Source organism: Tauraco erythrolophus, chromosome 21 (assembly GCF_009769465.1).
Source record: "Tauraco erythrolophus isolate bTauEry1 chromosome 21, bTauEry1.pri, whole genome shotgun sequence".
NCBI classification, from domain to species: Eukaryota; Metazoa; Chordata; class Aves; order Musophagiformes; family Musophagidae; genus Tauraco; species Tauraco erythrolophus.
In genome coordinates, this window is record NC_141485.1 from 1,150,210 (window position 1) to 1,175,182 (window position 24,973).

The 24,973-nt window shown below is 48.2% G+C and overlaps 1 protein-coding gene across 1 annotated transcript in view; it reads right to left on the minus strand.

Annotated features, from left to right (window-relative positions):
* The window catches only part of KSR1 (kinase suppressor of ras 1), a 69,658-nt gene extending 63,295 nt beyond the window's left edge, over nt 1–6,363 (minus strand). Inside the window, exon 1 of the mRNA XM_086624423.1 lies at nt 6,103–6,363. Within this exon, the coding sequence (XP_086480549.1) occupies nt 6,103–6,363 (261 nt within the window). The remainder of the gene's footprint in view (nt 1–6,102) is intronic.
* Nucleotides 6,364–24,973: the final 18,610 nt, after the last annotated feature.

A 24,973-nucleotide genomic window follows, 5' to 3' on the forward strand; every position in this document is an offset into this window, starting at 1 on the left:
AGACAGAGAGAGATAGCCAGGCTTGCTCTCATTATAATTCTCCTTTTAGTAAAAAACAAAACAAAACAAAAAACCCACAACCCTATGGGCTGAATATAAGGATACGAAATCTTAGCCTTAAAGGAAAGGTGAGGGTTTATCCCTCAAGCATCCGAAAAATTACACAGTCTGTGCTGGAAATATCATTTTAAGCATAACTATTCCCTAAATAATTTGGTATGTCACATGACTTCTTTTGTTACATGTTCCTATTTATGAACAAAACCAGGTGATACATTTGTGTACCACCATGCTGACTCATAGCTGTAAATGTGTCACTAGCACGCAGCTGTAACAGGAATCGGGGTTTTCCTGGTGTAAAACGCAGTTACGAGCTAGTGCTGAACTCGAGCAGCAGAGCAAGCTCTGCTCAGGCGGGACGTGTGCGAGCTCGGCCCCATCCCTGAGTTTAGCTAGGTGCAGCTGAGGTTCGAGTCGGGCTACTTCACTGATTAGATCAATTCTGAACATGCAACAAACATCAGAAATCGCACGCGGAGACTGAGGCTTGTCTGGCATGACAGGCTGTGGGTTCCTGTTAGTGTGTGCAGGCACGTACGTACAAAGCTCTCAACTCCAGGCTCTGCTGCACTTCTTTACTGGAATTCAGTTGCTGAAAAGGGTCTCCAAGCTGACTGCATGAAGATGAGCAGGAATAACTCTGGTTTAACATAATCCAGTGACCACACAAGTAGTCTTAGAGAGAGAAACGCGGCACAAAGCCTTACTCTGATACTTCCTTTCTTCCTTCCCAGTGCGTGCCATCATAGAATCCAACCCAGGGCAAGACGTACATACAGACCTTGACAGAAAAGTGAAGAGAATCCTTCCTCGTATCTTCATGACAACCTACTCATGAGAGCTTGGCCTGGAAATTCCAGGTAAGTTAAAACACTGCTGCTGACTTTTTATGTCAACATTTATACAAAATCAATGGTAGGAGATGAGCTAATTCCATTATGATGTGCAAATTCTGATTGTACAGAGAGACACATTGTCACAAAGAAAAGATGTCTACAGACTTGATAATAAGATATGGTTCTCTCTCCTTGCAAGTCAGAAGGAATCTCTGTTGAATCCTGTCATACAAAAAAGCACACAAATTTAAGGAAAAACGACGACACCTTTAAGAAAAACAAATGTGTTGCATACATGCAAAAAGTAAGATGAAGTAAGAGACTTTCCTCTCCTCTTACATAAGACCTGCTGGAAAAGGAAGTCTTTGCAGCTGAACAAGGCTCATAAACATGTGGCTACAGGTTCCAGTTTGGCCTGAAAAATTCACTACTCCAACTACTTCCAATTTACAAACACACAGTCTTCCTTTCCTTACGCGTACCACATGCCCAGCTTCCAGTCTGCAAGTCTGGACGATTACAATTCCTCTTCCTCTCCTCCCATGCATCCCCCATTTTCACAGCATTTGTTTCTGCTTGGAGATTGCTTGCTAAGAGATAAGCCTTTTCTAGCCAAACTGCCAAGTGAATCGAGATAACGCCAAAGCAAGTTCAAACATATTTAATCCACGGGTATCATTCAGCCAGTACGAAGGACTGATTGTGGTGTAGTAGACTTCTTTGTGACACAGCACAGCTGGAGTCAAGCTTTCTGATCTGGTGTTACATTTTCTGGAAGTACTGAACAGAAGACACTCATGAGGAAGACATCAAAGTGATCTTTGCACGCAGGGCCAAGAGTGTCTCTATCGCAGACACAGTCCAGCCAAAGAGCAAGAAGGACAGTTTTTCTTAAACAGCAGGGAGATCTCAGCAATGCCAGATACTGCCCCACCCCAACACTCCCACCATAACCAGTCTGGAGGCAGCTTCCATGCCAGAAACACTGCAGTTAGCTCTAAGAACCACGGGAGAAAGAAGACACATCTGGAATCTAAATACAGTCTAAGTCTCAGTTCAGCCTGGTCCTGCCCCATCTTTGCTGCAATTAAAAAAAAAAGTGGCGGCAAGGGGGAAAGGTGTCCCTGTCTGGTAATTCCCACAGTTTACCAAACCAGCTATGCTGTCTCCAGCAGAAGAGATTGAGAAACCATAGGAACCTTCCCTGCGGCCAGCATATAGGACTGTATTCTCCTTCTCACCTCCAACAGACTGGCTTGAGCTGCAGTGTTAGAAGTTTCGTGTGCTTCACTACAGATGTCAAGTCTAGTTCCATTGTCTGCTTCCTAGACAGAGAAATGAATCCAGAAAGATACTGCTTTTACAAAGAAATATGGCTAAAATAATATGCTTCTAACTTCACATAACCAATTTAGGAGTCATGCAAGGAATTAGCGTAGGGACAGAGTTACAAAGACTGACAGAGTTGTTTCCTTCCAAGGGTGCCTGGAGAAACACTGGATGCCCACCACATGGCAGGACTTCTTTGCTTTCTTACGTATGGGTTAAAATTACCATTATTTTCCATTTCAGTTATTTAGTCAACTTGAGAAGTGAGTAAACCTGCTAGGACAGAACTGAAAGCAAGCCGTACACCAAAGCGTTGGGTACAAAGAAAAACACTCGAGCACTTATTCGGCGGAACACACAAAACTTTTCAAAAAAATACAAGACCTTGTGCCATCAGAGAACCTCCTCTGCTAATAACCAAACTAACACAATCTACTTTCCACTACAGGGAAACTCCCTGCCCTTCTAAGAAACGGCCTTCCTACACGTGAAACAGGGTCAGCTCACGTAACGCATCTACACTCGACACATTATTTGCAAGCAATTCCCACAGCCCTTTCTTACCATATTACAGAAGGTTCTCCCTGCACTCACGTGAGCTATCATGAATGCTCACCTTCACCTGTCAAGGTCCCAGTTTGAAATCCTTATCTACCATAAGCTTTATTTTGAGAAGACCTTATACACAAGAGGAAGGACTTAAGGCATTTCAGTGAAGTGGGAGGGACGCAGACATGCAGTCAAATACCTTTAGCTACGTTGCTGTTCTTGAGTTCGAAACGCACACACGATGAATCACGCGGTACACCTAGCAGCCATCGAAGCTGTGGACACCACGGAGGTAAGTGGTGCCAAAAGGACCAAGCTAATATGTCTAGTGTAAAATATAAAAGAACACAAGCATTTAGATGAATTTGCACTGGTGTTTTAGGCTACTGATTCCATTCACATTAAAACTACTTCCAGAACTTTACTTCAGGGCTGCGCTGCCCTTGGGATTAGAAACGGCAATGAGCATGACCTGCGCTGCCATGGAGTTTAGACTGCCACGTCCACCCAACAGCATTCACCCCCATGCCTGGGTGGTCTGAATGCCTGCGGTTCACTGATGTAGAAGATAGTGTCCAAGGAGATACCCCTTCACCTGATAATTTCACAGTTTTGACACCAAAACTAGACATTACACAACGTTCAGAGATGCACAAGCTATATACAAATCATATTACGCAAGCTTCCCTATCTTTTCATGCCTTTGAATAAAAACAAAAACTGAAATCAACAAAATGATTTCTGACTTAGTTTATCAGACTGTCTTCAAATCACACACGTGCAGCCTCACACTCGGCCTCAGGAGCTACTTCTCTAACTTCCAGAGTCCAGTCCCTTCCCAAACTAGTACTTCTTGCTTCCAGTTTGCTGCTTTTATCTATCTCATGTTTTATCATTTCTTTGTGGCTTCACTACAGTTTATTTACCAGTTATACTGATGCAGCTAATTCTCCATAATTCTTTTCCATGAAAAAGTTTCTGCACAAGAACAGAAGCTGTGTAGATGCAAATCCAAAGTACAGATGAGGCTCGCAGGGCCAGCAGCCACTAATCATGGTCCATAGAGCCACTCAGCGACTCATCAAGGGCACCCGGAGAACCACAGCAGGCACTGGAGATCTCTGAGCTTCTGGTTAAACCACTGACTCTGGAGGAGTTGCCTACAGCCTGCAGAGCCGCACACCACAGCCACACCACGAGTGACAGCGGCTCTCTGCAGTGTCGGAGCACCTGGCTCTACTGATGCCATCTGATAGGCAAACGCCGATGACCACACACGCGTTTCTGACACATTAACCAAGGCACAGTAATTACCCCAAGCAACGCCACGGGCAGCCCACCTGGTACTTGAGACAACGCTGCAGCCCACCACCCTCTGGTGCACCACGGGAAATTACAACTCCAGGAAGTAAACACGGACCCTCACCTCCTACAGCCTGGTTCTCTGCCCTGCGTCCGTAGACAAACCCACTGCGGACTGGAGCAGAGTTAAGCACGAGACTCGGGCTGCACTTGACAACATGTATTTTGGTACAGGCAACTGAACAGAGCAAAGGGCACGGAGGCTATATCCATGCCCATAGCTTCATATGTTGGCAGAGACCCAGTACTTGGTTGAATTCCCAGAGAAATCATATACTGGACCGTGCATCAAAGAGAATTTCTTCAGCTAAGATTTGTTCTGATCATAAATTTTATGATCATCAGTGGATGTGGCACTCATTTGTTTAAGCAGATAAATGTTTAAGAGGAACACATGCACACACTCGACAATTATCACTAGAAACAGCTTTTGTTGCTTTAAGAAGAACCTGAGGATGACAGCAGGCCTTTATCTTTTGCAAATAAAGGTTTCCTTTTACAACAGGTCCACCAGCAAAACACTGATGATCATTTTCCGACATGATGCTGATTGACATTGTTTGAGCATTAAAAAGGCCGTCAGTAGGGTTGCCAAAAGCCGACGCAAATATTGTTTTATAAAGAATAGCCTTTTGAACGCTGTTTGGAGGTGGCAGGAGGAAAGAATGCTACAGATCTGAAAAAAGAAAAACACCTCACAAAATAAAACAAACAAACAAAAAACTCCACAAAAAAGGCAGAGGAATTAAAAAGGAAGAACGATAGATTTCCAAGAGGTTGTGCCAAAAGCTACCTACCACCTATTGTTTCACAATTTTTTTCCCGACTTTCGGTTCTCATGGGATAGATTTTGCAGCGTTTATGTTTGTTACAGTTACACGGTTGTAGTGATCTTTCTTCCTAAAGGCCCAATGCTCCCGCTCCACAGCCTCCGGCATCAGAATGGAGAAAAGGACCATTAGCCTTTCTGTGAAACTTCTATCAAAGAACGGGATGGGGGGGGGGGGGATTGTTTACTCTGCTTAGAGCAAGACTACCTGCATGTAAAGTAAAAGGAAATGTTATTTAAGTATTTAAAGGCCAAATAGACTATGCAAAAATAAATCTATGTTCCTTTTCTAAATACTTCTGTAGATCCACGCACAGACGCAGCCCTCGGAAAGCATCGCAACAGCGCTTCGTGCTTAAGGAGTTTCATACGATCTTTGTAAACAGCAAAACACCTCTCCGGCCCGGAGCGTGATGCTGCGTGTCAGCCACACCGACGGACTGCAAAGCAGGATCGGATTAGACCGCTGAAACCGAGCCAGGGATGGAGCGACCGGCCTGGAGCAGGGGGCGAGCACCGGAGACCTGCGCGAAAGCGTGAGCCCACCCCGCGCCCCGGGCGAGCGATGCCATGGCCACCTCCGGCCGGGGACCCTCTGGTCCCCACCTCGCATCGCGCCCGCCTTCACCGTGACACCGGCAGCCCAGCCACGGGCCCCGGGGCGGGGGGCGGCGGGGCACGGCCGCCCCCGGGACGCGGCACCCCGGCGGTCACACCGCACCTGTCCTGCCCCGCCCGCGCTCCGGGCGCGCCCTCCCCTCTCCCGCGGCACCGGGCTGCGCCGGGCGCCTTTCCAAGGGCGCGGGGCCGGGCGGGGGGACGGTCACAGCCAGCCCGGCCCCACGGCCCGCCTGGGGAGGGGCCCGACCCCCTGCTGACAGCTGCGGCGAGGCGGGGGGGTCCTTCCGCTCCACGTACACCCCCACATCCCCCTCTACCCGCAGGAGGGGACGGAGCGGATCTCTCCCGGCACAGGCACCGGTGAGGGCGCGCGGTCCCCGGTACCGAGGGGACAGGGGGCCGGGGGAGGGGACAGGCCCCGGCGGCCGCCGTGCGGGGCAAGGCCTCGGCCCCCAGCGGTGAGGAACGGGGAGCGGGGCTGCCGTTCGGCCCCGCCGCGGCTGCCGAGCCCCGTACCTCCAGAGTGCGAATCTCCTGCTGGGTGAGGTCGTTGGACGCGGCGCACTTGGTGCGGAGCCCGCGCAGGTTGGAGAGCGAGATGTCGATGAGGTCCTGCAGCAGCCCGCACTGCTGCAGCGTGCTCCGCACGGCCGGCAAGCCCCGCGCCGCCGCGCCCGCCCGGGGCCCCGCGCCGCCGCCGCCGGCCGCCGCCTCGCCGCCGCTCCGCTCCTTCCTCTCCAGCATGCCGGCGGCTCGCAGGGCAGCCGCTCTATCCATTCCTCGGCATCAGGGAGGCCGGCGAGGAGAGGCGGCGGCGCGGGGGGGAGCAGCGGGGCGGGCGGCGGTTCGCTCCGCCCCGCCTCTCCCCGCCGGGCGATCACCGCGCACTAACGCGCACGGCGCGCGGCTCCGCGGGCGCGGCGGGCCCGCGCGGGCGGCGGCGGCTCCGCCCCTCGCCTCGGCCCGGCCCCGCCCGCCGCAGCGCCCCCCGGCGGCCCCTCCGCGCGCCCCAGCGTCCCGCCGCCGCCACCTCTCGCCGCCCTCCCGGCCCCTCCCGGTCCCTGCGCAGGTATGTCGGGACGCGCCGCCCGCCCCGCAGGAGCCCCCGACACACGGGAGAAGAACGGGCCCGGCCACCCCCGGGAGGTGTGAGGGCCCCGCGCGGTGGCCGCGGGGTGCCCTGGCGCTGGGGGCAGCGCTGCGCGGCGGCGTGAGGCGAGCCCGGCCGCCCCTGTGCCCGCAGGGCCTGCGGGGCCGGAGGTTCAACCGGGATCAAAATGGCGCGGCGCGTTTTCAGCGCCTCGCGCGTTGCGGCCTGCGCGGCGGTGGCACACGGAGCCCGCGGCGCTGCCGTGTGGCCCGAGCAGGTGCGGGGCCCGCCGGCGGCGGGCACGGCTGCGCCGTCACACGGGCACGCACCGAGTGCTGGCCGCCAACACGTCGGGAGTTCTCCCGAAACGGCCTTTCCCAAGCGCTCCGTGAATTGGCCAGGGACGCGTTCGGCTGGGCATGAACCTTGGCTTAGCAAGGAACGAGCGCGGCCAGGCTCATGGAGCGGGCGTCGTTACTAACACCTGCCAGCGAGTGCAGACATGGAGTGCCACGGTCGTGGGGTTCGTTCGTCTCGTGCGCGGCAGGGAGCTGTTAGGGCCTTGTGGAACCGCTGTGGGTCCAGCTGTCACGATGGAAACTCTGGAAAAATGGTGCGGAGAGCTGCATTATGGGTGCGTTCGGTCGCATATCCCGACCGTCTGGTGGACTCGCACAGAACCAACATGTCAGTGCAGGAACCGTGCGTGCGTCTCGCAGTTATTAGGAGAATTAGGACTGTTCATCTGACATGAGGGATCAGAAAGACAATTTGGCTGCGTCCTGCTGACAGAAGAAGATAGCCTCCTTAGTTTGGGCCAGATTGACACCAGGTTTTAAAAACTAAAATGACATCTGAGCCACATGTGGCAGTACATGAGAGAGTTTTACACGACAAAAAAGGGGGAAACAATATGACTCTAGGACGTGAGGCAGCGGAGCAGGGCAAATCGGCTGGCACTGAGCTGTTTTTCTCATGGTTAGATGGATCCTGGTATCCACATTTGCTTGTGTGCATTTGCATCAAGTAGTGTGGCATATGCTGTTTAGTAATTTTCTTAAGAATGTGGGTCAGGTTAAGTATTTAATTTCTTTGTCATTATTCACGTGCTGTAAATGTCATATGCGCTAAGGGCTGTGCTGGATTAGGGTTTAATTAGTTTGCCATCTGATGAGGCCAGTGATTTGGGGAAAGTCACTTGTTTTGTGTATTACCTCCGTATTTCTGACCTTGTGAAAAAGTCTTTATGTAACCCCTCTCTTCTTGGGAGCACTGGAAGTTTAGCACTGTCAGTTTTAGTTTGTGGAACTCTGACAGACTGACGCCTCAAAACCAGATGACCATGGAACTGGAAAATATTATTAACACTGATATTATTCTTGTGGATATTCTCTGTACACGTACCTGAGAACATCCATTTGCTAGTAGACAGGAAACCAGGTGTGTGTAAGAAAGCACACGAGGAAAATTGTGGGCTGTGCATCACAAGACACTCGGCGTTGGGAGTGCCAGCCTCATTAACTGGCAGCATAAGTGGGCAGCGTTCCAGTCCCGGCATACAGGACTGCCCTGCGGGGGTGCATGGGAAAATGTGCTGACTAAACACTCCGTACATGCCATGCATTCGCGTCCCCGCGCAGCATGGCTGGCTGGCTGGCGTGCGCGTGAGGCTGCCGCATTCCCAGGAGAAACGGGGAGTCTCCGAGTGCTGGTCCATGGAAGCAGACTGCGCGCAGGCGAGCTGCTCTCTCTCCAGCCAGCCGCAGCACGAAGCGTTGCTCCTGAAAGAAGAGGCAGAGCTGCACGTGCTGAGCCACAGGGGACCATCGTCCTGCGCCAGGATGAGCCCAGAGCGGTGTTAGCACAGCGCTGCAACCTCGAGTGTCCCACGGACTTGCAGCCTGCGTCAGGCAGGGTGACCACGAAGCAGATGTGATGCTGAGATACCAGGAGCAGACATTTGTGAACATGAGGGTGGGGAGGGAGTGTCATTTTTGTGATTTCATGGATGAGGCCAGCAGGATTTCACAGGGAGTGTATCCCATTTTCCAGCCCCACAAAGCCAGACGTGACAGAGCATCCCTGTATACGATGGGATGCAGATTCTATTCAACACACATCTATATTAGGGTCTTTATTTCATTCCTAAACATGCTGTGTTTCACGTGAGATCCGTATTGGAGAATCAGCTGAGAATGGGGGGAAAAATTATTCCAACTTCATTAGCGTTTGTGCCTAGTGAGCAGTATTTCCCAGCATCTTGCATCTTGTACAATTTCAAATTCTACCATGTTGATCTTGTTGTGATTTTTTTCACAGTCTTTGCCTTGAAAACAAAGATACAGAAAGAAATGGAAGGAAAGCATGTCGATTGGCAACTAAATTCAGGTTGCTCTTTCACCACAAACTTTGTGTGTAATCTTGATAAATTAAGTTGTCTGGAATCACAGCTCTCTGCCTATAAGAAAAGGGGGATAAAAACACTGCTTTATAAGAGGTTTTGAAAAGAGAAATACAGTGGCTGGGCAATGCTAGAAGGACCATGTGAGCACACTGAAAGAGCTGTTTTGCCCAGAGATCAGGGAAGTAACATGTTCTCTGGAACAAGAATTTTCCTTTGCTGACTGCCACAGCAAAGTCCGTACCTTGCTGGCACCTGTGAAGTCCTGCCCTACAGACCGTATCAGGGTCCTCAGCTCAGTAACGTAAGCTCACTGGAGGAAAGCGAAGGTCTTTTTCTTCCCCGAAGGAAGAAAAGCACGATGATGCATTTCACATGCTGCTTTTGTGAAAAGCTTCTATTACCTTTTTAGCTAGCTTGCCCCAATTTCATTCAGCTATCACAACACTGAATTTAGATGATGAGACTGAATTACTCTACTTGATGTGTTTAACACATAATAGAAACCTGTTTTAAGAAAATGCGGTGTTGGGATTTGAAGAGCTGAAATGTTAGGTGTTTCAGATAAAAGAGGCCTTTATTATCGATGATTTCCCCCTCAAAGGCTTCCTCCCACGCAGACGAGTCAGAGTATTCCTTTCTCCTTGCAGCGCAGCACAGTAATGCACAGTAGTTCTGGCACGCTTGTCTGCTGTGAAGTTGAGCAACTTAAGTCCTATTTTTAGACATGCTGCTGGATATTCTTTTTAGGATATACAGAGAAAGTGAAGATAGAAAGATGGTGGTCACAGGACAAATCCTCACCATTTTCTCGAGTTTAAATGTCTCCACTGCCTGCAACTGAGCCAAACCAGTTCATACCAGCTTAAGATCTGGCCCGCACCTTTAAGAAAATTTTTAGCATAGGTCCACTTCTTCAACCATCTTTTTCCTGCTCAGCTGCCCTTTTGGTGAGCCTCATGCACAAAGTACAGTAGAGGCCACTTTGGCCAGGCGAAACACCCACTTCTCTCTGTCTGCTTGTTTTTTTGCGTCTTTGGTACCACCCGTGATCAGAGAACCCAGGAGTTTAACAGGAGTCTTCTGACGGTTCCAATGGCAGAGTCAAAAGCCAGGGATGGAACACCAAATCCACAGGTTTGACAGTGGCATATTCCAGTGAGACATGGGTAGATACAGGAAACTGAACAGTGTGCTGAGAATAAAGGAGGAAGAGATGTGAAAATTAAACATTACCGTTGTTCTTAAAAATCATTTTCTCTTGCTCCAGAAATGGAGGACACAAGAAACTAGCTGTGTAGCTACACTCAAAGTTTTCTGTGGACAGGTCAACGGAAAGAACTTTGAACTGGGACCGAAAGGAGGATCACTGGAGTGACGTGTTCGTCTTACAAGTCCTCACCTCCTGGAGTCATGTGAGTAAGCAAGAATTGCAGCTGTTACAGCAACCAAAAACTTTCTACTGTTAAGAAATCTTGAATATACAAATTTTAATAGTCTATAAACCAAACAAAACTCTTAACATTTCTTTTTAGAAATATCTCATGGGTTTTGCAGGCTTGCTTTAACATTAACTGTGTCGCAATAATGCTGCCTTTTCTCTGCTATTTATCACCTGTCTCTTCTGTTGAGACTGTAAACTGTTTGGGGCAGGAGGTGTCGTTACTCTCTGCTTGCATGGCCACATCTGAATCTCAGCGAGAAGCCTCCAAGCTCTGCTGTGATGTAAGTGCTAAATAACGATAGATAGTCGCAGAGGAGTTAGCCCCCACCCCCCTGGAGGCCTGCCAGTCTGCGGGGTTTGCTCTAGCAGCAGACATGCCAACAGTGAAAAGTGACAAATTTTGTTGGCGAGAGATATTCATGGGTCTAACGAGGATAAGAAACACCCGCCTCTAGAAACAGAGGCTTCTGTCTCTCCGAGGATAAACACACCCAAGATTGATTCATGCTGGCATAATCCCCTTGTGCAATTTGTGTATTGGCGCTGATGTGTGTGAGGGAAAAAGGCAAATATTTGGTTAACAAAACAACACAGGGGTAATAAGAAATAATTAGGCAGCTTTACCTCTCAAAACACTGCAGCAGGTGAGCTGCTGCTCTCCCCCTCAGACAGGCGCAGCCATCCCTGCGAGCAGGGCTTCCTCCTGTTTGTTTCACCTGCAGCGCAATAACCAGTGTGTTTGGTTAAATGTTACAAGAGTAAAAATAACAAATAAATAAATAAAGTCCCATGACCCACAGTCTGGCTTGGGAGGGGGTGTATGCTGTGATGGAAAAAGCAGGCTCATATTCCACAAGAGAGCTTTGTCAAGTGTGTTGCGTAAGGAGATTACAGCCCTGAGTCTGAAACGGGGCTGAGGGTTTTAGCTGCTTTTGCTGCTACCTCTGTCATTAGCGTGCTGCTGAACTGCATCCCAGCAGCCTCTCTTTCATCTTTGGGGAAAAAGGCTCAAGGTCCATCATTACATTTTTCAGAGCTGTTACCGACATGGCTGTTAGCTTCGTTCCCCCAAGCTCTTTCTTGTTATTGTTTTAAATAAAGGGAAAGGAGCTGGATGGGTTAATCATCTGTTGACGTTATCCCCTGTGCTCCTGGGCTCGTTTGATGTGACAGGCCTGGAGGAAGGACACGGGTGCAGGTTCTGCTGTGCACGCCCTGTGCTCAGGGTTTTGGCAATGTGGTTGTGTCGATTAGCAAAATGAGAAAATCTCCTCACACCCCTGTGTGCTGTATTCCTGTCAGCAAAACTCTGACTCAGTGCCAGTTTTTCTGGAAAAAGGAAAAAAAATCCCAAATTTTTCCTGATACAGCCTCTTCTGTGTGGAGAGAGATTTTACTGCCAGTTCTCCTGCTGTTCTGTGGGAGGCCTCACTTGCCGTCCTGCAACCCTTCTTCCACATCTGCATGTGCAGTGCCGCAGAAGTGAGGTGGCCACATACATTCCTCGGGCAATTCATGACGTCTCTCATCACATACCTGGCAGGAAGGCTGCCCCGGGTTCAGCAGGGCCTGCTGGATGATCCACATGCCTTTCCGTGGGAGGAGCAGGACCACAGAGACCACTAGATCCAACATCCACGTTCTGCCCAAGATTCACCTGCACATCTGATGAAGCTGTGTCCCTCCATTCCGTGTGGTGGGACCTGGAAGGAGCTATTGCCATCTTCCACTTGTGAAACACCTGTGAAGTTTCTTTCCCTTGAGCATTCTTGCACATGTCTTGTAGCTCTCAGTGATGCAGTCATCTCTGGAGAGAGCCTGGATGGACTCACATCTCTCCTAGAAGAGCTGCAAGAAGCCCACGGTAGATAAAAATGGAAGGAGCTGGCTCTCACAGCTTTCTAAAGGTTGAGACACTGTAAAACAGCCTGGGCCAAATTATATTCGAGGAGGATCAGCCCAAATGCATCTGATTGGCATTGCCTGTTGAGTTCCCTCGTAGGAGATGGAATTCTGCAAGCAACTGTGCATTGGGAGCTTCCTCCTGGCCTCACACCTTGCTCCTGTTGTACTGAGTCAGGCTCTCGGAGACCAGGTCTGTGAAAAACCTGCAAATAGTCTAGAGGAAACTTGCAATGTTATTATGAATATTTAAAAATTCAGACCTGTCCCCTGCAAAAAGCTGGCTCAGCTGTAGGCTGTTACAGTGATGATAATAGAAAGGACATTTTATTCATCTCTCAGTCGTTCTAGCTCTTGATGAGTTGAGAATTAATCTGTAGAAGGAAAAGCAAACACAGATCTTTTGTTCCTTCCGATTCAAAGTCCTTTGAAATCAGTGTCTTCCCAGTCAGTGAGTTTTGGATGAGGTCCTCATTCCACCTTCCTTTCCCCTGTCCCTGCAGTACCATGAACATTCAGGCTGTTCCTCTTCACTTCCTTCCTCTTCGTAAAATGCCTCCTGATCAGCCATCTGGTGTGCGAGATGCCGCGAGTGCTGGGCATTTCCTGTGGCCAGGGGAGGCTCGGGAGAAGCAAGATAAACGTGTCCATGACCCGTCCCTGCTGCGTGCCGAGTAGGGCTGGCATTTGTTCTTTGTTCACCACGACTGCTGTAGCGCTAAGTCGTTTGGGAGAGAAACGTATTTCAAGGAAGAAGCTTAGGTTCTGGTCTAGCAGATTTCGTGACATCACTTAACTATTCTTAATTAAAATTATATTAACAGTATTGTACCTGTAATATGTGTTAAAGACAGAGTGGGATTTTGAAGGGAAGAGGCAAAGGGAGGTCTATACTGTATGTCCTGAAGAACTGCACTCTGGATTCATTCTGATTTTAATTCTGGCTCTCAGTGGCACTCTATTTTTCAGAACTAGCTAAAAAACTTAACCCCTTCCTTTCATTCTGTAGGGCAGACTAGTAGCCAGAGACCCAAAGTCGCAGCATAGGCTGTGTGCAGGGCTCCGTGACGTTCCCTGGGGAACACGGGTTCTGCATACCACGCTGTGTAAAACTGGGTCAGGTGCCAAGGCAGCCAGTGCACTGAGGTTCAAGGTTAGGAGGTAAATATTGAAGGGCATGGAGAAACTGTGACAGAGCGTCCACTGGACCACTGCATGTTTTAAAAACAAAGCCAGGACGGAGAAGGCAAGTCAGACTAAAACGAGAGCAAAAGCAGCAGGAAGAATCTGCTGTCTTAGCTGTTAACTCGAAGGCAAAGAAAAGAACTACCCCTTTTATACTGTGATGACTTGTAGGCCAAATTCTTGATGTAAAGGAGGTTTGAGTCGTGATTTGTGAGCCCTTGGGAGTTGCAAATTTTTTGTTGCCCTGACTGTGATAGTGTGAAGAGATACCAATGAGGTACCGTTCACATTCACAGAATGATATTCCCCACAATGTGATGTGCACAGTCACTACACATTCGTGCCAGGAGTCTTCACTTGATGGTGTGTTTCTAAATAGTGAACAACTTTGGTCGAACAGGAGCTTGTCAGGTGAAAGAGAAGTAAGAAGAGACATCCTTAAAATACCTTTAGGCTGTTTCTCTACACCTTAGTTCTCAGCAAACAAATATTTATTACTTTTTTCTTTTTTTTCTTCTGAAAGTCACCTTTAAGGGCATGCACTGTCCAAATCCCTGCTTGAGCTCTGCATACGGTTCAGACTGTGGATTATGGTAGTCATACCATATTTAAGCTATTTAGTGCATCCACAAATTAACTAGCTAATAGCATAGCTATTAGCAATAGCTTCTTGCAAGAGTGCAAGAAGTAATCAAATAGCCCAAACTTTCGGTGCCAGGCTGTGCAAAACTTGCTCTAAATGGGAGCATTTGTTTCAGTCGGTGTAAAAAGCGCGGGCTCCATGCATATACGTAACTTCTCACACAGCAGATAGTCGCTGCCCAAACTACTCTCCAAGCACAAATGTACATACACATAAATCTTTGTCTGCTGATGCTGCAGAAACTAGTGGACCACGTATTCTACTCAAACACAGTAAAAGTCTTTATAAAATCCAATGGGCATAATTTTTACATTAACATTTGACTTGAGTTTCTAATTTTGAAACCATACCGTGGTAGGAATGCTCTCCATTTTGCTTCTACGGTTATAATGTATGATATTCCTAAACATGTAATCATGATAGTTGGAATAAAGTCTCGTAGAATAGACCATTTCAGACAAACAGAGGCAATTTAAAACCGTACACCAAGAAGGCTGATTTTTTTTATCCCTTTCATGTCAAAAAGCCTTTGAGCTGTTTGTGCTGACACTTTCACTAACCTTTTCCTGCAACGGGCACTAGCAGACACTGTTAGTCAGTTATATTTATGGTTAATCATTTTCAGCGCTTCATGATCTTGCTTCAAGTGCTATGGAACATGCTGGGGAGGCAGGATGGATAAGGTCTAGACAATCTGAAATCCTGGGCTGTAAAACTGAAATGCACAGTGTTACGTTATAGCTCCTGGTACAGGCCTTGACTCAACACAAGTTATTGGCTTGGAGATACACTTCTGTGTCTTGCTGAGTCAGGGCACATACGTTACAAGGTGATTTAGAAATCCAGGTCTGAACGGATTCTCATTCTACAGTGGTCAAGCTTTTATTCCTGAGCTGCATCCTACAGCTTTGGTCTGGTGTGGACACGCTGCAGTCCCACTGCGATCTCACCACTGCAGTCCTGCTCTTCTGCCTAGCAGAGGAGCACAGCCTGCTGCTGAGGCTTATACAGATACTTGGGGTAGGTGGCATTGCTCTGATTTTAGAAAAATCTCCTTAGACAGAAAGCACTAGAAAGCATAGCCTGTCTCACTACCCTCTTTCTGTCAGTAGCTGCTGGTGTGGCAGGGCTCAGCTGCCCCAGTTCTGCACAAATACACATTCTAATCTTGCTGATTGTCATCGACTTCCTCAATAACACCATCTCTGGAAATGGTTTACACCGGAAGCAAAATAAGCAGAACATGAATGGTAGCAGGAGCTGAGCCAAAGTTTTGAAAATTCTGGCTCCCACCCCACAGCACCACGTAGGAAGCTCTTTGCATTCATGGCAGACGAATGTACAGGAAAGGACAATGTAAACCCTTACCACTTTCCCTCATATTTGAGCTTAGTCTTTCCTGATCTAGCAGCTAAAATGTTTCTTTAGCTCTGCTCTCACTGCAAAATGGAAAAATTCAGCCAGCTGAGAAATAATCAGCCTGCTTCTGCAGTTCACAAGGTAGAAGTTCCCCTTGTTTTTTGCTGGGGAATATTGTCTGACAAGACCTGAGCACTTGATCACAGTGAGGACAGAGATCTCAGAGCCAGAAAGTGTTTTTATTCAGGACTTTGCATAAGCATAGAGTTAATTTTAAGTCCATACTTGAGTGCTACAGCAGTCAATATGACTGAAACATTTGCCTTGAAGTAAAGTTAGTATCTGATTTTGATTGCTACTGCACCCCAAACTGTAAGTTATTTTCATGAGAAGAAAGGAGTGAGCTGAAAAAGCTGACACAGAGGGCTTCATATTTCTACAGGGCACCGATCTTTTCAGCGTGTCTGTAAGTGGCCGTGTAGGTGCAGTTCAAACCAGGGCAGAGACTCCCCGTGGCTTCAGTTAATGGTCAGGTTCTGCGCAGAAGCTGCAGGGCTGAGGGATCTTTGTCGCCAAATAGCAGATGATTCACAGCTTCTGACTGGGAAGTCAGGAATTCTGACTGTGGCTCCTGATATTGGTGCCACTCTATTTTCTGAGCATAGGGAGAGGCAGATCTCTCTGAAGGCAAAAACTTGTAAAAAAACGTAAAAAATAATTATCTTAAGAAAATAAAGCTTTTGCATGTCTCCTATGCGGTATGTCCTGCGGGAGCTTGGACACTCATCTGAAGGAAGAGAGAGAACTTTTAGTCTTAGCTTGATTGCCGTGAAGAGGCAGTTGGAAAGCTGGATCTGTCTGTACTTGGGGATGACAAGAAGTTTACACAGACCTTTTCCTCTCTGGAATGCTCTCTCTCATCATATGCACCAATAACAAACCCCCAGTGTCAGGAAGCAATGCTAGCACATCCTCTTTGCAAAGCTATCTAAAAAAACAGGGAGGAATTTGGTTCTGACTGGAGTAGAGTGACACTGGTCCTACAACAGCCATCTGCATGCCTCTCCTGCTTCCTTCCTTGTTTTTCTTCTCAAGTCTTCTTGTAGCCAATATATTTATAAACACTTCATATGAGGTTCTGAGTTGCAGCTTTTGCAGTTTCTGGTCACCAGCATTAAACGATGCAGCATTTTTGCAGCAGCCCTCCTGACATGTAATTCACCAGTACAACTGGAGTAACCCAAGGCGTAATACTGAGCCGTTAGAGGAAAGTGGCAGAGTCCAAGGAATCAAATACCTGGAGTAAAGAACCAGTGGATTGGCATGGTGTCTCTCACATCTCATTTGATGCAGTTTTCTGTTTGTTTGTTGTTCAGATCAACCCCCCTCTTCTCTACGAATGAAATCGTAATTATAGGGAAAGGAGATGTTGGCACAAAGCAGCATGTTGTGTTTCTTTCCCATGGGAAAGTCCTGTTCAATAAACATTGAAAATGTCTTTCAAAACCAACAGATTCATCCTGGTAAATCTGTCTCCCCTTCAAGCCAGAATACATTTTTATGGCCTGAAGAACGAAGGGAAATACTCTGAAACTTTATTTAGGCGGTGCAAGGACAGAGCCCATAACTTGCTTGCAGTGTGTTGGAAGTACGTGTTTCCACTGCTTTGGCTTCCAGTCAGTATAATCACGATTTCGGAAACCATTTCAAGGAAGGGAATGATGACCCTGTGGTTGAGACATTGAGACAGGACCAGTCTGGTTCAGTTCCTGGCTCTTTCAGAAAGGATAGCCATGGGCAAATCATCTAATCCGTCTGCCTCCCCATGAAGTGGGGATGATAATGTTTCCTCTGTCTGATGTGTCTGTTTAAACCATATAGGGCACTTAGGATTTAAAATTACAAGGATGAAAAGAGTAGATGTGATCTATATCTGTGCTTCCCAGAATCCTTTTCAAAAGGTCAGATTTTCCCATTACAATGGGCATAATAAAAAATAATTCCATTGGTTTAGTGGAGTTACTCCACATACTCATTGGGCTAAATGAAGTCAGAACTTAAAATACTACATCTAAGTGCTTCATGTTGTTCTTTTTTTTTTGGTAGGATTGTGGTCATAGCTGTTTGAAACCGTGTCTCCAGCTCCCGTCCATCCATGAACCCCTCTCCAGTTTCAGCTGGTTAGCTGTGTAGTTCTGCGCTGTCGCTGAAATGTGCAAACTCTGAATTCAAGTTCATGGTTCAGTAGGATTGCCTGTCTTTTACCAAAACATGAAACAAAGCTCCCCTCAAACCATAACGCTGTCATTTACTCTAAACGATTCACGTTTAAAATAGGAAATCTGAAATAAAAAACCACAAGCATTCAAGTGTTTCCTTGAAGGATAATCAGGATGTTGGACTTGCTGATAATTTCATGTAGGTGTTCAAGCTATGAAAGAACCCATATGGTCCTTTTCAGTTCTGTATTTCTGTTAAAAAGTGGTATGTTGGTAGAATTTCAGGAGCTGTTGGATGTCCTAGATGTCTTCACAATAGCATGTGCTGTTCACCTGCTCTGTGAGGCCAGGAGTTTCAGCCCAGCCCATGCTCCCTGTGCTTTTTCTACATCCTGACCCCTCCGTACCCTTCCAACTGGGAAAGTTTCACAGTCAGAAAGGTTGTTACAGAAACTTGCCCAGCTCTGCTTATCAGCCTTGACCCATCTGGAAAACAGCAGGACTGGAGCTGCAGATGTCTTTCTGCTCACATCTTTGTCTCTCTCACGTGCCCCAGAGCTACACAATGGGAGAGCTGTTCAGAGTATCACAGTGGAGTTTTGCCTGCAGCTCTGTGCTGAGCAGATACAGCCGTCTGCAGAGAATTCACATTTCAAGATGTGCTGGTTCCAGTGTATCTGAAAATCACGACTGGTCAGCAGGAATGGACGCAGTCTGCATTGCTAAACGCTTGAGTGCGCTCATATAATTGCATAATTCAGTGTTGGGAACTCTCTTCTCAGACAATGTGTTTTAGATATTGACTGCACGGAAGGTCAGCTTGTGCTAGAAAAGCAAACTGGCTGCTTGGCTGGGAGCAGCCGTGTCGGGAAGGCTGGGAGCAGCCTACGACAGGAGACATTTAGCCTTGTTAATTATCGTTACTGTGATGCGGTCAGAGCATTTCAGCGTAGCTTTTAGCAGTCCAGACTTAATGCACTTTTTTTTCATGCAGCGGTGTGTAGTGGGACTAATCCAGATTTGATTACATTAGTCATTACGTAGGCAGTTCTCCGTCCAAACCACCGGCCAAGTGCAGAGACGTACGGTAGGAGGTGGACTGTGCACCAGAACATGGTGCAGAGGGACTTAACTTCTGTTCCACGCGGTGTGCTGCTTGTCCTTAGGAAACATGGGGTAGAACAGGGCAGCTTGTGTGACTCCCTAATAATGTATTTATTGATTTCAAGCAAATTTCATAGAAGGGTGGAGATACTGGAGATAATGAAATCCCTACCTGCTTGGGGAACATAATCGTATGGTGAAAGTGCCAGGCTGGAGCATGAACTCATTACTGATTAGACACCAAGGGAAATTTCTCATCAATGTCCAACCCGTAAGGAATGCTTTGTTTGGAGCATGCAGTTAACCACAAAATCCCAATTGCTTTTTGCTGGCAGAATTACTGGACACATGTGAAAGGTTGTGCCCAGGCAGCCCAGCTAATGGTATTAGGCCATGTGATCATAGAGGTAAACTGGAAATGAGTGGCTGCCCCTCTTCTGCTTGTCCTTTTCATCACGTTATCCAGGCCCTTGCAGCCGGCTCGAGCTGCCATCCCCAGACAGAGCAGCTTTGCTCCCAGAGAAGCAGTTGGGAATTACAGAGGGAAAGAAAAGTAAAAAGTTATGCATTGGCAGCTGAGCTAAGAAAAGAACGCAGGGTTTTGTCTGCACCTTGAGCAAGTGAAAAATAGCCATGTGCATGCAACGTATCGGGTGGCTGCCCAGATTTAGGGACTTGCCTGCCTTACAGAATATTTCCTTACAGAATATTTCTGAGGTTCTAAGTTGGCATCGTTTTTTCTAAATGGATGCAGTTAGAATGACACAGCCTTTCCTCATTAGGGACATAAGAAAAGCAGAAAAAAAGTGCTTAATTAAGGCATAATTTATTTTTCTCTTCTGCAGGGCCTGTCGCTAGCCTGTGAGGCAGGTAAAGCAGCGTATTAGAAAGGTGCATGAACGGTGCTGCCAGGGACACCTGACTTTTGTTCTTGTTTTGGTGCTGCCTCTAATCCCACATATGGCATTCCTGCTGAGTGCAGACTGGTAGAAGCTTGTGAATAATGGAGAGGCATAACACTTAGCACAGTCATGGCAATGAACATCTGCTGCACAGTCAGAGTATTTTTATTTAACCCTTTCTTTTTAATAGGTGCTTCAAAGATATATACATTGAGGCGATTACATGCAGAGAAATCAAAAAGATACCACAACAGCAAGTAATAAGAATACCAAGAGATGCAGAAATAGTAAATACCTGCTAGGTTGTTTTTTTTTTTCCCTAGGGTATCTTATTTTCCAGGATGCAGCCACAGTTATAAACATGCTAAAGCAGCTTTTTTTTCTTCGGAGAGATGAGAAATGCTGTTTAAGTGGTGTGATAGAGGGAGAAGCTGCCTGAGCAGTCCATCGCCTCAGCCTCCTGTAACACCTCCCTTCTAGGAGAATGTTTTCTTTACACGCTGAAGAATTAAGTTAAAATATTGCAGGCAACAGAAGGTACACAAATATATACGGTCTCTCCTTGCTGGCAGGTGTGGTGGTGGGATGAAGAGTGGAAAGCAGTATGGAAAAACAGACTGAAAAATAACAGAGCATGGAGCCCAGTGCACATGCATCCATGGGGGAAAGAAAAAATGCTCGGCAAATTATGAGAATGATCAATTCAGATGCTTACAAACCAGCTGTAACTGGTTATCTTCAATGTTCAGTTAAAGTGCCTGAGTCAGGGGGGCTGCTGGAAGAGTCTGCAGTTGGAGGTCGGTCTGGTTTATCACGGTGCTCACTGTGAGCCCTGCCAAGGAGCACGGCAGGGTTAGTGTGGCAGTTACCTGGGGACAAGCATGGACCCCTCATGGTCAAGTGCAGTTCAACTACTAGGGCTGCCTCTTCCAGCATGTTTTAAAGAAACAAAATCTATGATATATAGAAAGGTGGAGAAAAGAGAGAACTCTCTCGAGAGAATGAGGCCCTGATGACAAAGGCTGGTTTTGGAGGCGGTGCACTCTCTGGAGATCACGGCATGGCCTTCGGAGAGGAATGCAGTCCTGGCTTGCCTTCTGGTGGCATGTGATATGTAGCTTTGGGCACATCTCACAAGTAATCTTGTGATCTCCTTGTAAACCGGGGCTGATAAAACTTACCTAACTATCTCTTTCATGAGGTTTTTGAAAAGGTTGATTGTTTAATTAGGAGTAATTTATCATTATGGCTCCTATTTATAGGAGCTTTTCAGAGGTCCTAATAAGCTAGGCTCTAAAATGACTGTAGAGACAAGTGCTGTTCAAAGCCTTGCAGGACCCAGGGAAGAGAGGAAGGAAAGTTGTCTGTCTCAAGCTTCGGGTTACTGGCAGAGCTGAAAGTGGACTGTAGGTGTTTCGTCTCATAGCCGGGAAATGCTCGTGTGAAGTGTGAAATGATGGAAGGAATTGCTGACCCTGAAAATCAGGAAATAGACTGGCCAGGCTCATCCCCCACGTGACCGTGGGCACTCCCTCCTGATTATTACCTGGGACCATGATAGCAAAGAACAGGAATGTAGTCAGGGTATCGTGGGAGAAGTCTCTGACCTGGGCTGTCCAGGAGATGTGTGCTGGATGGTCAGAACAGCTCCCTTCGGTTCCTAAGGGCTGCAGAAGCCAAGGTGAAAAGCAGTGTAGTGTGCTGCAACGCTGACACAAGCTTTGTATGCACATAGAAACAATTGCTTGTAGGTCAGCTCTTCATACCAGTTTTGTGATTTAAAATTATTTGGCAAAGGAGGGAAAAACAAGTGATGGGACACACCTCAAATCCACCTGACCTGGGCTGTGGGATATGTGATTGAAAAGTTGAAAAGTTCTAAGCCCTAGAAAGAATAGAAATAATGGCCATTGCCACTCGGCTGCTGTTCACCGAGTCAGCTGATCCCGTTTCAGGGCAGGTAAATAAATACCAGCCCGCGTTGCAGAGAGCAGGGAGGTGAGGAGGTGCAGTGACTGCTGCACAGCTGCCCACAGGAATCAGAACCTGCTGGGTGAATCCCGTGTTTCTGGCTAAAATGTGCTCTCCAGCTTGCAGCACTGTTCCATTCTTGTAACTGAAATGGAATCTCTTTTATCTTTGCCAAGTCCTAGGCTCCCTTTTTATTTACTTCAGCACATAGAAGGTGAAGGACTCTCTTCCCTTGTACCTTGCTGTAAGCTCACAGAATTAGTGTTTTTCAGGGATGATACAGAGTTGGATCCATTTTCATCATGGAAGGATCCTGGTTCCCAGATTCCGTGTCGCAGGCGTCTTTAACGGAGAAGCATTAGCCATCTGAGACCCTGCCGAGCCTTCAGCTCGCCCTGCGAGAGTGCTGGGCAAGGCCGGAGCTGCTGCCGCAGGGGGCTGTGCCAGCTCTCTGTGGAAATGAGGCTGGCACATTCCCGCTGGGAGTCCCAAGGGCAGTACAGATTCCACAACCGCTTGTGGAGGCAGTTGTGATCACTGTACTTTCCCACAGACACAGAGCAACCTCAGCGAACTTTCATATAAAGAGGGGGAGAAACAAAATGCCACTACCAAAAAGAGACAACAAAAGCCTCCAGGAGACAGTCATCTTATCCGCAGTTTGCACTCAACCCAAAATGGCTGCTTATCTGTAGATAACAATGAAGCTCTTACTGATTTAAAAGGGAAAAAAAACCCCAAACAATCCTCAAGAGCTTATCAAGTTACTTAGATAGAATCATAGAATCATAGAATGGTTAGGGCTGGAAGGGACCTTCAAAGGTCATCTAGTCCAACCCCCCTGCAAGGAACAGGGATATCTCCAACTAGATCAGGTTGCTCAGGGCCTTGTCCAACCTGGCCTTGAACGTCTCCAGGGATGGAGCATCCACCACCTCTCTGGGCAACCTGTTCCAGTGTTCTACCACTCTCATGGTAAAAAATTTTTTCCTAATATCCAACCTGAACCTACCTCCCTCTATTTTAAAACCGTTACCCCTTGTCCTATCATAACTGGCCCTCCTGAACAGCCTCTCCCCATCTTTCCTGTAGGCCCCCTTGAGGTACTGGAAGACCGCTATAAGGTCACCCCGGAGCCTCCTCTTCTCCAGGCTGAACAGCCCCAACTCTTTCAGCCTGTCCTCATAGGAAAGGTGCTCCAGCCCTCTTATCATCTTCGTGGCCCTCCTCTGGACCCTCTCCAACTGGTCCATGTCCTTCTTATGTTGGGGACTCCAGAACTGGACGCAGTACTCCAAGTGAGGTCTCACGAGGGCAGAGTAGAGGGGGAGAATCACCTCCCTCGACCTGCTGGCCACGCTCCTCTTGATGCAGCCCAGGACGCGGTTGGCCTTCTGGGCCGCAAGAGCACATTGCCGGCTCATATTGAGCTTCACATCCACCAGTACTCCCAAGTCCTTCTCCTCAGGGCTGCTGTCGATCCATTCACCACCCAGTCTGTATTTATGCCTGGGATTGCCACGACCCAGATGTAGGACCTTGCATTTGGCCTGGTTAAACTTCATGAGGTTGGTACGGGCCCACCTCTCCAGCCTGTCGAGGTCCCTCTGGATGGCATCCCTCCCTTCCAGCGTGTCGACGGCACCACACAGCTTGGTGTCATCGGCGAACTTGCTGAGGGTGCACTCCATGCCACTGTCCACGTCACCGACAAAGATGTTGAAGAGGGCCGGGCCCAACACGGACCCCTGAGGGACGCCACTCGTGACCGGTCTCCACTTGGACATTGAGCCGTTGACCACTACTCTCTGAGTGCGGCCATTGAGCCAATTCCTTATCCACCGAGTGGTCCATCCATCAAACCCATGACTCTCTAGTTTAGAGAGAAGAATGTCGTGCGGGACAGTGTCAAAAGCTTTGCACAAGTCCAAGTAGATGACATCCGTTGGTCGACCCTTGTCCACCGATGTTGTCACCCCATCATAAAAGGCCACCAAGTTGGTCAGGCACGATCTGCCTTTGGTGAAGCCATGTTGGCTGTCACCCACCACCTCCTTGCTCTCCATGTGCCTTAGCATGGTTCCCAGGAGAATCTGCTCCATGACCTTGCCAGGCACAGAGGTGAGGCTGACCGGTCTGTAGTTGCCCGGGTCCTCCTTGTTCCCCTTTTTAAAAATGGGGGTTATGTTCCCTCTCTTCCAGTCATCGGGGACCTCGCCAGACCGCCACGACTTCTCGAATACAATAGCCAGTGGCTTGGCAACTTCATCCGCCAGTTCCTTCAGGACCCGCGGATGGATCTCATCAGGTCCCATGGACTTGTGCACCTTCAAGTTCCTCAGATGTTCTCGAACCTGGTCTTCAAGTACAGTGGGCAGTGGTTCATCCTCACAGTCCCTGCTAGTTCTTTCCACAGCTTGGGTGGTAAGACAAGAGGCTTTACCAGTGAAGACTGAGGCAAAAAATTCATTGAGTACCTCAGCCTTCTCTATGTCCCGGGTAACCAGAGCACCAGTATCCTTCCGGAGGGGGCCTATGTTCTCCTTGGACTTCCTTTTGTCCCCTACATACCTATAGAAGCATTTCTTGTTGCTTTTTACATCCCTTGCCAAATTCAATTCCTTTAGGGCTTTAGCCTTCCTCACTTGATCCCTGGTCACTCTTACAGCTTCTCTGTATTCCTCCCAGGCTATCTGTCTCCGCTTCCACCCTCTGTAGGCTAACCTCTTCATTTTCAGTTGGTCCAGGAGCTCCTTGCTCATCCACGCCGGCCTCCTGGTCTTTTTGCCCGACTTGTTCTTCGTCGGGATGCACCTCTGCTGAGCTTGGAGAAGGTGCTCCTTGAATGTGGACCAACTTTCCTGGGCCCCTTGTCCCTCCAGGGCCGCCTCCCACGGCACTTTGCCCATCAGGTGCTTCAAGAGGCCGAAGTCCGCCTTCTTGAAGTCTAGAGTACAGAGCTTGCTGAATGGTTTCCTTGCTGCCCCATGGATCTTGAACTCCACTGTGTCGTGGTCACTGCAGCCAAGGCTATCCATAAGTTTCACATCGCCCACCAGTCCCTCCCTGTTGGTGAGCACAAGGTCAAGCATGGCACCCCTCCTTGTCGGCTCCTCTATCACCTGCAGGAGGAAGTTGTCATCCACGCATTCCAGGAACCTCCTGGA